General features: G+C 42.3%; 1 protein-coding gene across 2 annotated transcripts in view; it reads right to left on the bottom strand.

The window, feature by feature from the left end:
• Positions 1–977: 977 nt before the first annotated feature.
• Positions 978–16,804, bottom strand: part of FAM91A1 (family with sequence similarity 91 member A1) — a 36,280-nt gene continuing 20,453 nt past the window's right edge. For both annotated transcript variants that reach the window (XM_063131102.1, XM_063131103.1), the window contains exons 15-24: positions 15,700–15,832; positions 13,543–13,691; positions 12,001–12,135; positions 10,967–11,080; positions 10,434–10,506; positions 9,381–9,530; positions 8,934–9,041; positions 7,922–8,045; positions 7,740–7,809; positions 978–5,729 (exon numbers count right to left, since the gene is read on the bottom strand). In XM_063131102.1, the coding sequence (XP_062987172.1) occupies positions 5,523–5,729; positions 7,740–7,809; positions 7,922–8,045; positions 8,934–9,041; positions 9,381–9,530; positions 10,434–10,506; positions 10,967–11,080; positions 12,001–12,135; positions 13,543–13,691; positions 15,700–15,832 (1,263 nt within the window). In that variant the 3' untranslated portion in view covers positions 978–5,522. The remainder of the gene's footprint in view (positions 5,730–7,739; positions 7,810–7,921; positions 8,046–8,933; positions 9,042–9,380; positions 9,531–10,433; positions 10,507–10,966; positions 11,081–12,000; positions 12,136–13,542; positions 13,692–15,699; positions 15,833–16,804) is intronic.

Here is a 16,804-nt window from a genome sequence, read left to right on the forward strand (position 1 = left end):
CTGGACACACACAGACCTCCACCCCACCCTGAGAATAAGCTAATGAGGATGGAGCATGCTCAGTCAGGATGTTAACTGTTGGGAGAAAAAAAATAGGAACACTGGTATGATTGGAAAGGACGCATTCCACACTGTTTTGTGGCAGGGCCCTCTTGTTGGGCTACATAGACCAACCGTTGAGTCTGCATACGTCTGTACGCAACCCTGATAGATCTAATGCCACATGCCTTTGAAGGTGGCTCAGAAACGGCAACCAAACCCAAACCAAAATACATCCACAAGGCTCCAAACTGGGTCTGGGTTTACCACATTCTGCTTTGGCAACCACACTGGCTGACGCTTAGTTACACTCCAGACTCTGCTCAAAGTGCTGGCTTCAACCTTTCAAGCCTTTCATACCTGGGGTCAAAATACCTGAGGCTGCTTGTCTTCATGTGTTCACGCCTGTACATTAAGATTTTCAATTGAAGCCCTTCTTTCCGGGTCCCCAACATCTAAGGAATAGTGGGTAGCTTCAGGAGTAGGGGCCTACTCAGTGTTGGCACCCCATCTGTGCAATGCTTTCCCCAGCAGCAGGGGGAGGAGGTCAGCCAGTACTTACTTTTTATATCATTTTGCTAGACGGTTTTATTTTCCCAGGCTTTTTAATGCTCTGTGCATTGCTTTTAAGCGGCTTGGTGTTTGCTTTCATTCCAGTGAATGCTTTTATATAGCTCTTTTATATTATTGCAATGTTTTTGTTTTAATTTGTTTTATTGTTCTAACTTTTTGTACGCTGCCCTGGGAACTTGTTGCAGAGCATGGTGATAATCAAAATCAACCACATACAAAACTTGCAAATCACACGTTACCCCAAACACCATGCTTTTCAACAGTCACTTTATAGTTTCCAGAATCAAACCACATATACACATGTGCAAATTCACCCACAGACAGGTGTTCAATTTGTAGAAAAAAGAAGTTGTTCTGCGAAAGCCTTTGACCAGCAACACAGTTTTATTTGTAAACATTTATGTTACATGTTCCAATAATTTAATTGAATACCAAGATTTGTACATGTCACGGTATACTATCAATGTCAGACTAGGAACAGAGCAACTGAATTGCTCTACAGTCGTAAGGTTCCCACACTTTAAAACCTTCAAAAGATACAACTGGTGTTAGCAACACTGGAGAAAGAAATACAAGGAAAAATAAGAACACCATTGAAAGAAAGAATTCAAATTGCTAGGAAGTTAAGAGAGGGGGCAAAATAAAAGATACACGTATAAAGAAGGGATATCCCGGTGAAACTGGTCTTGAAAAGCTCAAGTCTTCCAAGGCGAGTCTGGTTAAAAAATATTATTTCTACATGTCTCATTTATTCCCAAATTTATGAAGCACACAAACTATGAAATGTTTAAGGCCTAAAACATCACAAACCTGGTTCTAGACAAGTAAAAAGCTGCTGAGAAAAATAAAAAATAAAGAATTAAGCCTGACAGATTAAAAGAAAACATTTTTTTGGTTGAATACAAGTTTTGTCTTTGTTCACAGTATATTTAAAGAAGTCAGATTTCATATCACACCTAACACACAGCAGAAATGGCGGATAGGATCAGCAACTGCAGGTTTAAGCAACTGCTTTGCATTTTCATTTTCCATAATGGAATGGGTGGAGCAAAAATATGGCTTGGAATGATTCTAACTCACCCACCATAAACAATCTACGGAATATAGCCATTATTCACCTTTATGCACCCACCTCCCCGCTTAAACCCACTTTAAGCATTCTCTTTTAGGAACTGTGGGCTGTGACAGCACTAGCAATAAATGCCCTTCCATTGAGTTTTGCCATCTTGGGATTAAACCATCCACATAGATGGGTCACAGCATCCAAAATGGCAGCACGCATACCACTAGGTTTATTGACGCTTCTAGACTAGTTACAAGAATAACGTGTGTGTGTGTGTGTGTGTGTGTGTGTGTGTGTGTGTGTGTGTGAAGATAGTATCTTGGGGCCAGGAAGTAAAGCAGTAACACATTTTACTCAAGTTGGTTCTTGTAGGGAATTAAGCCTCTCTTTGGTAACAGTAGCAGAAAAGCCCTGAAATTCAGGGGATTTCCAGATGAAACTCTTGGCACAGGATGCCATTCCATATTTTAGTTTACACAAAACCGAACACTATCATGACAAGGCTCTGTCGCTGCATCATTTTGAATAAGGCCTTCCTGCTCCATCCCTGGAAACTTTTATCAGAGGACCAAACATCTGGGAGATCCATAGATCTCCCAATGTTTTGCTTGTACCTTAAACTAGCTGCAAAGTGGGGCAAGTGCCTGAATTTTATCAGAGCAATGGCAGTGGGAAGTGGTTAGCCCCCCCACCTCCCCCATACTCCAGGGCCAGATCTACACTACTGCTTTAAAGCGCTTTAGAACAGTTATAAAGTGCTTTAACTGCTTTAAAGCGCTATAAAATTGTTATAAAGCGCTTTAAAGCAATAGTGTAGATCCGGCCCAGATCTAAACTGCCCCCTACTGTTAACCTGGAGGTGTGGAGAGAAGAATCAGGGCTAATAGTCACCTGGTGGGACAAGTTACAACAGGAAAATGGTTGTTGCTCTGATCATATCTGGAACCCCACATAGCTGCTTTAAAGTAAAACCAAAAATAGTGTTGGAAGATCCAACCGTAGATCTCCTGTGTCTCATGTAAAATGGCCCAGACTATTGAACAACAGTGAAATGATAGGTGGTGTATACATCAGTTCCTCTTAAGACAGATCTCATGCAAAAGAGGGAAAAGGCCATCGATTTCGGTATTCCAGATACGGGGAAAAACATTTTAGTTGCAATTCACAAATCACTTCTTAAGTGGATCAGATGACTTTGGAGAAACTGCTTTAGCACTGCCAACTCTTTTATTGACACCTGCTCTTGTGGCCCATAAGAGTACCTTGATATGCAGACACCAGCAAGTGATAAAAACATACTGTTAAAGTCTTCAGTCTGTTGATTTCTGCGTATTAGGTCATTATTAGGTGCACAGGAGCAGGGCAGTCTTGTGGTGTGTGCTTTTTTTCCTTATCACTTAATAAACTTTGACTAGAGTAACAAGCTGTGAACTATAACCAGTCAATCCCCATCTGGACCGCTGCCTTCCTTAGAAGGCAATGAAGCAGCCACAGCAGTCTGGAAGTACTGATGCTCAAACTAACTCATTTCATCAGGTGAAGCTCTGTGCTGTATGGAGCATAAAAAATTCCACTCATATTGTATAGAGGGGAAAAAACAGAAGGGGGAAAGGAGAGATGGCTGAAACCATCTTTGTTTATGCAAGGTATGGTTCATTCCTGCTTTTCAGATGAAACAGAACCTTTTGTTTCCAGAATCAGTATGTATAAATAGAGGAGGAAAGAAAGAGAGAAAGAAAGAAAGAAAGAAAGAAAGAAAGAAAGAAAGAAAGAAAGAAAGAGTATAGAAGGAACAATTTCCAGTAATTAGAATGCAAAATAATTGTAACGCGTTTTCCCCATTTTCAAAGTATGCACAACAAATTCTTTTATATATCTATCTATATAAATAGAGAAGGAACCTGCTATTACTACATCGTATTTGAATGTCACTTAGATGGTTCTTGGTCCCCAAATCATCGCTACCATTAAAGCCTGCAAATGTGCACTAAAAAACCCCACACACCCTATTCCAGTAGAACAAAACTAGCCACCCTTCCCAAAAGCCCCGCTATCAAACATTTTAGACCACATTGATTTGACAGCAAAGGTTCTAATTTTTAACTTTTTACAGCTGCATTTTTTTACATTTCACAGCTGTTGCGAAGATCCTGAAACTAGCAGAACCACGAGTATAGAGTTCGTATGAACTATACAAAGCTAACTGTTATACAACACTGCATACACTTTCTCCTGCCCTTCTAGGAAGGGAACATTGATAAAATCTAGAAAGGATCAAAACGCAATAATCTTCAATTAACACTTTTTCATGGTGAAGAAAAACACCCCACCCACCATGGCCACGGTGTCCTGGAACGTTCCTCCTGAGCCATCTCCGCTGAAACAAGCAGGAGCCCCACAAGGTGATCCTAGTGCTCTTGTGCAGCTCTGATTGTTTCAGTGGGGAGTAAGGAGCTCCTCAGGGGATTGTGTCGTAGACTTACCAAAGAAGTTCCAGGCCTGCTTACACTTAACAATGGCTGAGTCCATCTATTGCTACAAGGAAGGTAAAGGTTCAAGGTGAGCTGGACCTGCTTCTGCTTCTGGACTTTCTCCAATAACCATGTCGAGTTATCAGGAGGGAAGAATCCACTAAGAGATGCTCCCCTGCAGCCTCCACAGCATGGAACACACGCTGTGACTACAAGCCTATTGTGGACTGTATCCAATGTTAATCAACTATCCCGTGTGCGTTTCGCTGTTTAGCGCCTATTCACACAACCACTTTCCCCGGGAGCCTGACAAAGTGTGCTTGAAAATCGACGTGAATCTACCGACACGTGCAGGACCCAGCTTTCGGCAACGCCAAATGAAAAGCTGAATTCCACATGGTGTTCACATGGTGGTGGTGGATTCACACAACTGGCTGGCCATGGGCTGTAAGTTGTCACCTGCGAGATTTCTGTAAAGCTACCCCATCATGAAGTGGTCATGTGAGCAGGTTCTGAGTTAACTTTGGACAAAAAGGTGGCAGGAGCAAAAGGCCCCCCAGGTTTTTAGACGTATTGTAAATGTGCCAAGAAAACAAAGTCGGAGAAACTCCGTCTATAAACAAGGATTTCTATGTACAGACAGCACCACATTTAACTCTGGTGTAATTCCATCAAACAAGCGAGGTTCCATCATGGATGAAAAATTACTTCAATCTCTAAAAAAAAATTCCATGAGATATCTGCAGGTGCTTTTGAAGTTTAAGATTCAAACCATTTACAAAACAGCTAATTGATGCTAATATCTCCCAACCATTCTCCTTATCAGGTTGGTAGTAGCTAATATTTAAGTATGTCAGCAACAGTTCCTTAATACCCCCCTCCAATAGCAACACCAGAGTCACTGATGCTTTTGTTACACTACTTGAATATCATTTGTGCCGTTCTAATGCCAAAAACTGTTTAACTGTGTGTTAATAATACAATACAAAAATTATAAGCAATTTTAAGGTCTGCATTGCTAACGTATAAAATTACTATTATCTGTTGTGAAGGCGTACAAATTCAACAATCAGAAAGCCTAGGAAGGGTGCTTTCAGTTAAAAAAGAAAGATCGATTGTCTTGAGATAAAAAGAGGGACAGGCTGACAGCTAAGAAGCTTTCTGTCGCAGCAGGACATGCAGTAACAGATAGGTGAGATGGGGATCCATCTCCCGCAAGTTAAGTGCAACACTAGACACTTTAATAACACGATCATTGCAGAGGTCATGCTGCGGGTAGCATTACACTTCCGAGAAAGTTGGCACTGAAAATCGAATGCAGTGGGTTACCAGGCGAAAAAAGGCAAAATGTGAACACCACACAGTGAACCCTCAAGCTATTTCAGGTGTTCTGGTGGCACGCTTGCAATAAGGACAGAGGAAGGAGACCGTCCATTCCATTCCGATAATACGCCGTCCTTGAACATTAGATTCTTGGCTGGAAGTGGGACGCCGGTGTCGGCAGAAGCCGGGTGCGAAAGTAAACTTGCGGTTGAAGAAGAGAAACTGGCCTCTGAAAGTAATTCCACAGTTGAAATGCTTTCCTAAGGAAGAAAAGGTGGCACACGCTTCAGTAGGATTCAAGGCTGGCTTCCATGTTTGACCCACCACAACCACAAGACCCCAGTTGCATACGACCAGGATGAGGAACCTCCAGTCTGCAGGAGTTTCATACTCGGCCCATGAAGCCTCCTTGGGTTCCTCCAGGGGGCGGTTCTTGACTTCCAAGCCCCACCCCTTGGGGGAATCCCCACTATTACCTAACAGCATGCCTATTCCATTGTATGCTGTTCTTCCTCTTATGGGGCTGGTATGCACAGGGTGAAGCCAGAGAGGTGGCTGCTCTTCACAGCGCCATCAATGTCACTTCACATGGTGCCCCAGCTGAATTCCATGCCTCCCCCAGCACAGAAAAAGGCAGGTGGGCTGGATGTGCAGGGATGATATCAGTCAACTGGCCTGTGGAGGGCGCTCTCGTGGAGATGACAGTGTGGCTGACACCAAGCGATTAGTGCAGCTGCTGTAATAAATACAGCCGAGCGTTTATTCTTTCCTTGAGTGGAGGATCTCTCAGGAAGACCCAAGAATAGAAAGAACTTGTCTTAGAGGCTTTGCGTGATGTACATTTGTGCGGCACTCGGGTAGTAAGTGTTATTTGATTTGTTATTATCGTGTATTATATAAATGCTAAGCTTTTGGCAGGGTTTTTGGAGGAGGTTTTACAGACGGAAGAGCACAGGTGCCAGATGAGTGGGAGGACTTCAGCTTGATATCAACAAAACTGGGTTCCAACAGAAATACTTTCCTGCACAGAATTATGTATTTGATAAAGCCCGTTTGTCGAAACCAATGTGTACTGGTAGTCCGTGGTTGTTGGTCTTTTGAATATATTGTTGCGTGTTTTCTATATGTATGGTGTTTTATATATTTTGTGTATCTTTGTGTAGGCAGGAGGCTTATATACACCAGTTGCTGGGGAATATGGGCAGGAGGGTGCTGTTGCACTGTGGTCTGCTTGTGGGTCCCTGGTTGACAGCTGGCTGGCTACTATGTAAACAGAGTGTTGGACTAGAATTCAGCCTTCCTCAACCTGGGGTGCTCCAGATGTGTTGGACTACAACTCCCAGAATGCCCCAGCCAGCTCTGCTGGGAGATGCAGTCCAACACATCTGGAGCACCCCAGGGTTGAGGAAGGCTGGACTAGATGGATCCTTGTTCTGATCCAGCAGGGCTCTTATGTGTACGTGTTTGAGATAAAAGCATTTTGAATTTTAATTGGGGGTCTTGTGTTGTGGATGGACCCACAATTTGTTTAGTTTGTATCATTATTTGACCAACAACTAACTCACAGCCCCACTATCTAGACAGGCTCAGGCAGGTCTCTCAGTGATAATCTTACGCAGGCAATTGAAGGGAATTGAAACCGCCCCGGACACTCTAGCAATTTGTTTTTGGTGCACAAAAAGTTTTGGGGAGGATAGGTGGGGACTTGCTACTGTACAAAGAACCTTTAATCAACCCCAAACCTCTGCTTTGATGGCGAAAGGATCCCACGGAGTACTGGCTCTTCCTTTGTTCTTCCCACTGTCCACCTTCCTGTCAAGTGCGTAGCACAAAGTGGGCCCTGTGACAACTGAGCCCCTGCAACGTCACAGGGGGCCTTTTAAAGCCTGGCTCAACTAAACGCCCCCCTGTAAACATCCATGCAGATTGAGAGGGACCAAGCAAGTAGACAGGATGGAGGCAAAGGGAGAGAACAAAGCCGAAGGGAGGAGGTGGTGGGTGCAAGTCAGTCAGAAGACACTAATAGCTCTGATGGGCCCTTGCCAGGGGCTCACATTAAGAGGAAATGTGCAGTTAACTATTAGGTCAGTCAAACCCACAGCATTGCCGAATGCAGCACAGAGAATGAGATCACAGAGCCAGGAAGTCTCATTCAGCCCACTCTCTTTCAGAAAAGCATCCTTTAGCACGACGCCCGAATTAATGTCCTAATGCATTTGTACGAAAAAAGAACGTCTATAGAAAAATGGATCAATTTTGCATATGTTTACCTGGAATGAATGAACAAAGCTAAGGACCTGTAGAGAAAGTTTTCTGCTGGAATGTAACAGTTTTTGAAGGCTGTCAAGAGAAGGGGGAAAACTGTCAAAGAAATGAAGTTTCTTCATTTTTTAAGTCTGCAATGATCCCCAAGCGTACATAATAGTAACAACAAAAAGCCCCAACAACTCACCTCTCTCTGCTACACAGCCCATGGCTAGCAATTTTTCGGCAGACTTTCCGGTTTAATTCAGAGCTAAAGAGTGGAATTCCAAAGCACAGTTCCAGGGGAACCCATTCCAGTTCTGTTGTGGGAACTGTAAAGACAGAGGCACAGTGAAACTGACTTAAAGGAATGTCCAAGATTTGTTAATCTGGAGCAGACTTCCTTAGTCTAGGTTCCTCCAGATATTTTAGATTGTAACTCCCAACTTCCCAACCAGTATGGCCAGCGGTCAGGGATAATGGGAGCTGTGGTCAAAAACATCTGGAGGGGCTCAGATTGAGGAAGGCTGATCTACAGGTTTGCTGCTGCTCTCGAACAGCTAGGGCACTTGGGTCTTTTATTTCCCCCCTTCCCTCTGAAAGTCAGATAACATTTAAGAAGCTTGGCACCCTAGCTTGAGATATCTGGAACCATCTGCTCAGCAGATATTTTACTGCTTCTAGTTCCTTGTGATTGTACACTGTGTTCTGTCTCATGGTAGCTCATACACTAAGATAGGGGTGGTCCCCATCTTGTTCCAGATGATTGGACCTGATGGCCTTTTGGTCACTTCTAATCCTGCATCTGAGAGTTGGAATAAATGTTGGTTTCCGAGACTTGGAGCTATTACTACAAGAACAGCAATGAATCAGCTAGCTGTAGATACATACATGACCAACAGGGGAAATAATTTAAGCACTAAAGCAAACACTTTGCAGTTAAAAAGCTTCAATTGAAGCATCTCCGGCAGGAAGGCTGGGAAAGTCCTCTTAGATGCTGCAAGTGAGAGCAGATACATCTGGCCTACATGGACCACTGGCCTGACTCTGTACAAGGCAGTTCACCATGAACAGGGGCACAATGGAATATCCACAAGATGCAGGGAATGAATGTATTGCCAAACTTGCTCTGGATGCATTGTAAAATGCCATCTCTTTAGAAGGAATAACAACCCACTGTTTGCTGTTCACTTCAGTGAAACCTATTTTTAAAGGATTACCTTCGGGAATTTGCTTAGCTGCTGAATCTATGGATGGCTCTTCAGTGACCATTTCAAATGACTCTGTGCTTCCATTTACATCTGAGCCGAATGCCAGCTCTGGCTCACCTTAGAGGAAAAGAATTACATGTTTAGGTTACGCTCATGAGCTACGGCTGCTATGATCCAGCAGCTCTGACTTCTCCTCTGTGCACCCCCATCCCCAATGGCTTCTCTAACAGGAACACTCTTGATATGGTTATGCACAGGATGTTTCTCTCCCATGGGAAAGAAGGGGAAGACCCTGCATGTACGGGGCCCTGGAATTTGGCCTCTTAGCTGGATACTTTCCAGGGGACGCTCAGTGCATGCTTCCATCCTGCTGTGTTTCACAGCACACAAGCACAGACACAAATTCAAATCATACAAGCCACGAAATCTGAAAACCAAGATTTATTGTTAACCAACCTTTTCCATCAGAAGCATCACTCAGCTTTCTGTTTTCATGGTGACTGAAGGGGTTCAACATGGTTACATAGCCACAGAAGTGCTGCAAATCCATCTTTTCCCTTAATATCTTCAGTGCTTTATGAACACCCATGTTGAGCCGAGAAAAATCTAGATTTAAGCCCAAAGAATAGCGCATCAAATCACATTACTATAATAAACCACTTAACCAAACCAAACCAAACCAGAAAAGTAACAGCTAAACACTTAACATTACCACTTTTCATCAGTTCAACCACAATATTCAGTTTTGGTTTTAATGTGTGCATTGTGCTTTGGATTTATGCTTCCGCTTTGTTTAGATTAAATTATCTCTTTGGAAATGTACAGGTAAGGTGTTTTTAAAAAAGAATGCTTCTGGATAATTATACAATTCTCAGAATGAGATATAAGTCTGCCAGGAAAACTGAGCCAGAAGCCAAGAGAAGGATCATAGCTCAGTGGTATAACACATAAAGCTTTGCATGCACAAGGTCCCAGATTCAACCCTTGGTATCTCCAATTAAAAAAAAGATCCGGTAGCAGGTGATGGGAAAGACCTCTACATGAGATCCTGGAAAGAAATACTATTCTTGCTATCCTTTAAAACAGGGGTGCAGAACCTTGGGTCCAAGGGCCAAATCCAGCTCTCCCGGGGTCCCAGACGGCCATGCTCCTTTCCCCCAACCGCTGATGGTTTGGTGGTTTCTCAGTTTTTGTGCCTTTTTTCCACCATTGCAAAAGGTTGAAATGCCTCTTCTAAGGCTTAGTGACTGGCTGTAAGAGTTTTAAGCTAATATATGCTGACCCTTTTGTCTTGGGTCCTGTGACCTGTTGACTTTGGTTCCGCCCACCACTAGCATGTAGCCCCTGAAAGCTTCTCCAAAACGGAATTCAGCTCTCAGGCTGAAAGAGGTTCTCCACATTTGCTTTAACAACAACGTGCTCCTGTGAGCAGGAAGATCCCATTTCGAGGAGCGAACGATGGACAAACTGAGCCTGAACGAAGAATTATAGTTAACACAACACAGTTACCTCCTTGCTGTTCCGTTTCATCGAATGGAAATGGCATATGGATCGTCTCGCCCATGCCATGCCTACCATGTCCCTAAACACCAAGATAAAGCATGAAATCCACATCATTTTCAGCTTTTCATTTTCAAAGGTGCCTAAGCCCTCGTTGTGACACACAAACATTGCATGATGCAGGGCCACCAAGACAGAACTCACATTAGGGAGAAATCTAAGTCAGTTTCAAGACCTCAAACAGCTTGCCTTAGACTGCAATTTGATTTTTTAAGGTCAGATGGGAAATTATTGCCAGGAGGACTAAGAGTCCTGGAGGATTGTTAAGGTGCCAATGACTCTCCCGCTCTTCCCCTGTGAAAAATTACATTTTGTGGAAGGAACCGAATGAAATCCTAACTGCTGTCTGAAAATATGTTTCCACCACTTAGAAAGATGTCAGAAAACGTTCAGTACATAGCTGTGAAGATTTTTTTAACAGTAAGTACCAAATCCCAACAATTCTCCATGAATTGGTCCGTTTTTACAGAAGTAATCCATACCTGAATCAGAACAGCAGAATGGGTTAAAGCATCATTCAACATCGTGAGCACATTTGAAGTTGGGACTACTCCTGGATCATGCCCCCAAGACGTTATTAATAAACGGTCATAACCCTAGGAAGCAGAAGTGAAAACATAGTTCGAGATGTTTTTAGACTTCTATCAAGTGCAACGTTCTTCTGTGTCTACATCCTTCTGCAAATTGTGCTGGAAATTTTTTACAAGCTCTTTTTTCAGCCTGGTTGGGTAAATTACAACGGGTCAGTTTTTCTATTTGTTGGGAAATATCCAAAATCCTATTTGTACTGATTTATCTTACATTTTCCAGTTCTTTTACACCGAGTATGTTATCAGCATATCTATAACTATATATTTATTAATACTTTTTAAACAGATGCTGATTCGTACATTCTGAAGGAAAAGTAAGAATATAAATAAAGAACAATCCCTGTGTTGCGTTGCTCAGTAAAATTTGTTAAGATCTATTAATAGTATTTTATTTATTTATTACATTTATATCCCGCCTTTTTTTCTCTCCAAGGAACCCAAGGCGGCATACATAGAATCATAGAATAGTAGAATTGGAAGGGGTCCATAAGGCCATCAGGTCCAACCCCCTGCTCAATGCAGGAATCCACCTTAAAGCACACCTGACAGATGGTTCTCCATAATCCTCTTCCTCCTCTCCATTTTATCCTCACAACAACCCTGTGAGGTGGGATGGGCTGAGAGTCTTTGACTGGCCCAAAGTCACCCAGTGGTTTTCCATGGCTGATTGGGGACTAGAACCCAGATCTCCCGACTCCCAGTCCAACACTTTAGCCACTACCCCACACTGCCTCTCTGTTTCTTATCTGCACAAAGAGGAAAGCGGTGAAAGGTTTCTATCCCAAATGTAGGTTTTCCTACATTTCCTGTCCTATAGGTTTGTTTTTGGTAAAACCAGCAACTTCATGCTGAGTGTAAAAATACAGAAGGATGAACTACTTTAGAACCAATCCCATTACACAAGATTCTATATACACAGCACCAACCTGAAAGATATCTGGAAGCTTTCGAAGTCTTGTTCCTTTAGATAACAACAGGGATGGTGGGCCTTGTCCAGTAATATGATAAATATACAGCTTGAACCATACTGAGCTGACCTCTGGAATAGCTGGTCCAATATGCTATGAAAAAAAATAAAAAGGTGCCCAAAGTAATAAATGCCACTGCAGCAAGAATGAAAATGGCTTTCCATGTAACTCTTTGCTTTTACCATTTATAAAACAATTTCAATTAGCAATGTGCTTATGCTCTTTATTTGTGATTGCCCTTTCAACAGTGATTTATTATTTGTTCATTTAAAATGTTTTATCCCGCCTTTTGACCGCAAGACCTCCATGCTCACAGCAATATAAACCCCCTCAATATTTTTGTACTCAAAATATTTTTCACCACTTTTCTAAAAGCATTAGTTCCAAGCCAAAAGCAGTCAACAGAAAGATTCTCAAAGATGCCATTGCTAAAAACCATACAGTCATGAGGAACATGCAGTGGGTATTAAAAAAAAAGCTTTGGGAAAACTTTAGTGGGCATTACTAGCTTCTTGGGTAAGCCTAGTGGGTTGGAAGGCAAATCATGTCACAATTCCCAGGCTTTTAAGTTGCCACATTTCCCAGAAAATCAATGGAAGGTAGGAGGATTAGCTCCGAAGTCTGTTAGCATGGCATACAACCCAGGCTTGCTGTCAGTGGTGAACATGCTGCACATCTCTGAAACCGCTTCTCTGCTTTGCGGTACTAGCCAGAAGGGCACCTGCAAATGCTGATAGAAGCAGCTCTGTTGCTGCCAAATTATTATTATTATTATTTATTTATATAGCGCCATCAATGTACATGGTGCTGTACAGAGTAAAACAATAAAATAGCAAGAACCTGCCGCATAGGCTTACATTCTAATAAAATCAAAATAAAACAATGAGGGGAAGAGAATGCACCAAACAGGCACAGGGTAGAGTAAAACTAACAGTATAAAAGTCAGAACAAAATCAAGTTTTAAAAGCTTTAGGAAAAAGAAAAGTTTTTAGCTGAGCTTTAAAAGCTGCGATTGTAGTTCTCAAATGTTCTGGAAGAGCGTTCCAGGCGTAAAGGGCAGCAGAAGAAAATGGACGAAGCCGAGCAAGGGAAGTGGAGACCCTTGGGCAGGTGAGAAACATGGCATCAGAGGAGCGAAGAGCACGAGCGGGGCAATAGTGTGAGATGAGAGAGGAAAGATAGGAAGGAGCTAGACAGTGAAAAGCTTTGTAGGTCAACAGGAGAAGTTTATATTAGATTCTGAAGTGAATTGGAAGCCAATGAAGAGATTTCAGAAGTGGAGTAACATGGTCAGAGCGGCGAGCCAAGAAGATGATCTTAGCAGCAGAGTGGTGAACAGAAACCAACGAACTGATGTGAGAAGAAGGAAGGCCAGTGAGAAGAAGGTTGCAGTAGTCCAACCGAGAAATAACCAATGCATGAACTATGCCAAACTAAAGATTATGACAGTGTTGTGTGTTCTCCCATTCCCTTCAAGGTTTCATTTGAGGATTTCCTTACCTGCGGCGTGCAGCTGCTGATGGGCCGGATTTCATTAGTGAGAGGCGCCATGGAGACAAGCAGCGTGTAGTTTTTGTTCAAAACTCTACTGCACGTTGCGGGGTCCAAGCCGAGCAAGCTTTCACAGCGCAGTAAATCCAGAGGGAAACCTACATTAACAATGTCAAAGACACTTGGAATACAGATAAAGAACAAACATCTACAATTGAAAGGGGTACAGGGAAGGGGGAGGGAAAAATACAAATTTAGATGGTCTCTCTTCCTCGTTATTTAAATCAATTTCCAATTTACTGATTTACAGAGCAAACCTATGGAGGTTGGGGGTGGGAGAAGGCTAAAGGTAGATGCTGGGTAACCATAAATCCATTTTTGAATAGGAGATTTGGATCAACAGCACCAAGTTCCCTGGCTTTTGTCCATTTAAACCAGAAGAGCAAACAGCCTTAGCCAGAATTTCTGGGTCCAAGTAGCCCAGTGTTGTCGACACTGGCTGGCAGCAGGAATATTTCCACCCTACCTGGAGATGCCGGGGATTGAACTTGAGACCCCCTGTGGGCAAAGCGGGGCCCACTCTATCTCTAACCCATGGCCCATCCTCAATTAGCTGATTCAAATCAGCCATGCTCTATACTTTAAAAAAAACATATGGTAAACTCAAGTCTCAAAAGATAAATTTCTATGTTAGAAATTAAGCTTCTCCAGAGGCATAAACCAAGAGCGTAAGACCAACTTCAAAAGGAAACCAATTGCATAAACAGCTAGAAGCCGCATGAGCAGTTTTTTTACCCACTGCTGTGGACATAAGTGACAACTGAAGGCTTGTTTAAGCAATCTTTGAGTCTGGAATAATAGTTCAAGTTCTATTCCCCCCCCCCCCCTTTTAAATGATCAAAGTTCGTAAGAAACTTTATCCATCCATAAAGTGAACTGGAAATGAAAAAAGCTTCTGGATATTAGGGCTCCATGTCCTGCATCTATTGTATTTTATGTTAACTTTTGCTTTCCCCCCAGGATTCTGAATGTTTTTGATAGGGACCAACTGGATCTAGTAATTGTAGGTGCTGCTACAATTGAAAAGAGGGGAAAGTCAGGGAGTTTAACGAATTTCCCCATTAAGACAAAATTAATCTGACTTACATGCAGACATGAACAAGATCGTCTAGACTTTGCAAGGAAATGTGGGACACCAGGATTTATGAAAGTGCATGTGGGGAGGAGGAGATGATGGTGATGTTAAGCTTAAGGAAGTTACAAGCTGCCGTATCCTCCCAAATCAACATGACTCCAGCCAAAAGGCAGACCCCCCAAAAAACCCAGTTTGGTTGATTAAAACTCTGGGTAATTTTTATTATGAACCCAGAGTGCTGGGTTCATATGTCACAGAACACAACCCATGAACGGGTTTACCGAAGTGGAAATGAAGCAAAAGCGGCGAGTGGTCAGGAGGCAGCATGCTCGCTCCTATATGGTCCCAACTAGCCATGATTCAAACAACCCATTGGTAGTCATTACATGTGAACCAGGCCAGTGCAGAGAGAGGGCATGTACTTGCAAGATGGAATGTGAGATAACTAGACTGATTCCAGTTGTGTTAGCATAAGGTAAAGGAGTCAACAATAGTGCTAGTAGCCAATCTCCTGTTGATGGTGGTAGAAGAGAATGGGTCAGTCTCACAGAAAGGTACCAAAGGAACCCTTTTCTAGCGTGAATGCCTTAACTAGCATCTGGGACACAGTGTTAAAATTTTAAAGCAAACACTGTATCTGCTTCTCCCTAGAATAGTACTATGTAAAATTAATGTGCTCCTTTGTACTTTGGACAATGCTTTCCAATAAGTTTAATTACAAACATGATGACTTATGAAGGTTTATCCATCAATCACATTGATTTTGTTTAATGAAACGACCTCACTGCGGCTTGAATTCTTTCTTGGCCTTGTACGAAGTACAACTCTGACTCCACCATCTGTTGCAATGTTAATGCCATGCTAAGATCAATCATGAGAGACGTAAAACAGCGAACAATGGGATCTCTGTTCCCAAATGTTATACTTCTAAGTACCCGTTTGGAAACTTTTTCAAAGTTGAAGAAAGTGTGTCATTAAAAGTAAACAAAAGTACCAAACACATAAAATGGGTGAAGAGAGTTTCACTGTACCATTATTGGGCTGCTCAGGCTGGGTAACTTGAGCCACTAGGTCCTTGTTGTGTCTCAGAAACAGGATAGTGTTTCGCAGGGTAAGTGCGTGATCAAAGTATCTTTGAGCTTCACCCTCTCCCGTGCTTTGAACCTAAAAAACAGAGAACATTAACATGCACTTTTCACAAGGTATTTATGTGAATATAACTGACACAAATTGAATTAAGATATTACAAAAACATTCCCAACTCAGTAATTACGAATGTGCAGCTGCTCTGATACTCTAAAGAAAAAAAAACTATTTCAGTGTCATTTTAATAAGTGCTATTGTTTCCAGTATTACGATATCACATGTTTACCATTTTTTTAAAAAAATGAAGACACATTTTAATGGCATTTTAAATAGCTTTCGTAAGTTAAAATCGCTTGATTTGTTTTCCCCAACCTGGTGCCCTCAGGATGTGTTGGACTACAGCTAAATCGTCCCCAGCCAGCATGTCCAAAGGCCATGCAGGCGGGGGAGGATGGGAGCTGTAGTTCAACACATCTGGAGGGCACCACGTTGGGGAAGGCTGAGCTAGATCCATTTCTCAGGTTAGCTTTCTGCACATATTTATTTATTTAAAACTTTTCTATCCCGCCCTATATCACTAAGATCTCAGAGCGGCGTACAGATAAAAGCATACCGTATAGAACAATAAATATGTAGAGTTAAAAACAAATTAGTTATAGCAATATGCCTAGATGCAGATCTCTTATAAAAGATATCCTGTACTGGCCTTGGGTTGGGAGGAAAGCACAAATGTGATTTGACCATCTGATCATTCAAAGGTCTCAGCTTCCTAGTTACACAATCACGTTTCCCCCCCCCCCCCCCCCCCGGTAGTTCGAATGATTAAATGGAACAAAAGAGTTCTTAAAAAAGAAAAAAGAAAGGCAGGGGGTGGGAAGGTATTATCTTAACACAAAATGTCCACTAATGGGCTACTTCCAGTACCTGAAGTAATTTGATGTGGACTCCGGAGGCTTTTCCTTACCAGGATTAAAAAACAAGCAAAAAAATACACATGCGTTTCCAACTTTTAAGAAGATACCCAGAAGGTTAATGTTACATTCTTTTTGG

The sequence above is a fragment of the Elgaria multicarinata genome, chromosome 7 (genome assembly GCF_023053635.1).
Source record: "Elgaria multicarinata webbii isolate HBS135686 ecotype San Diego chromosome 7, rElgMul1.1.pri, whole genome shotgun sequence".
NCBI lineage: Eukaryota > Metazoa > Chordata > Lepidosauria > Squamata > Anguidae > Elgaria > Elgaria multicarinata.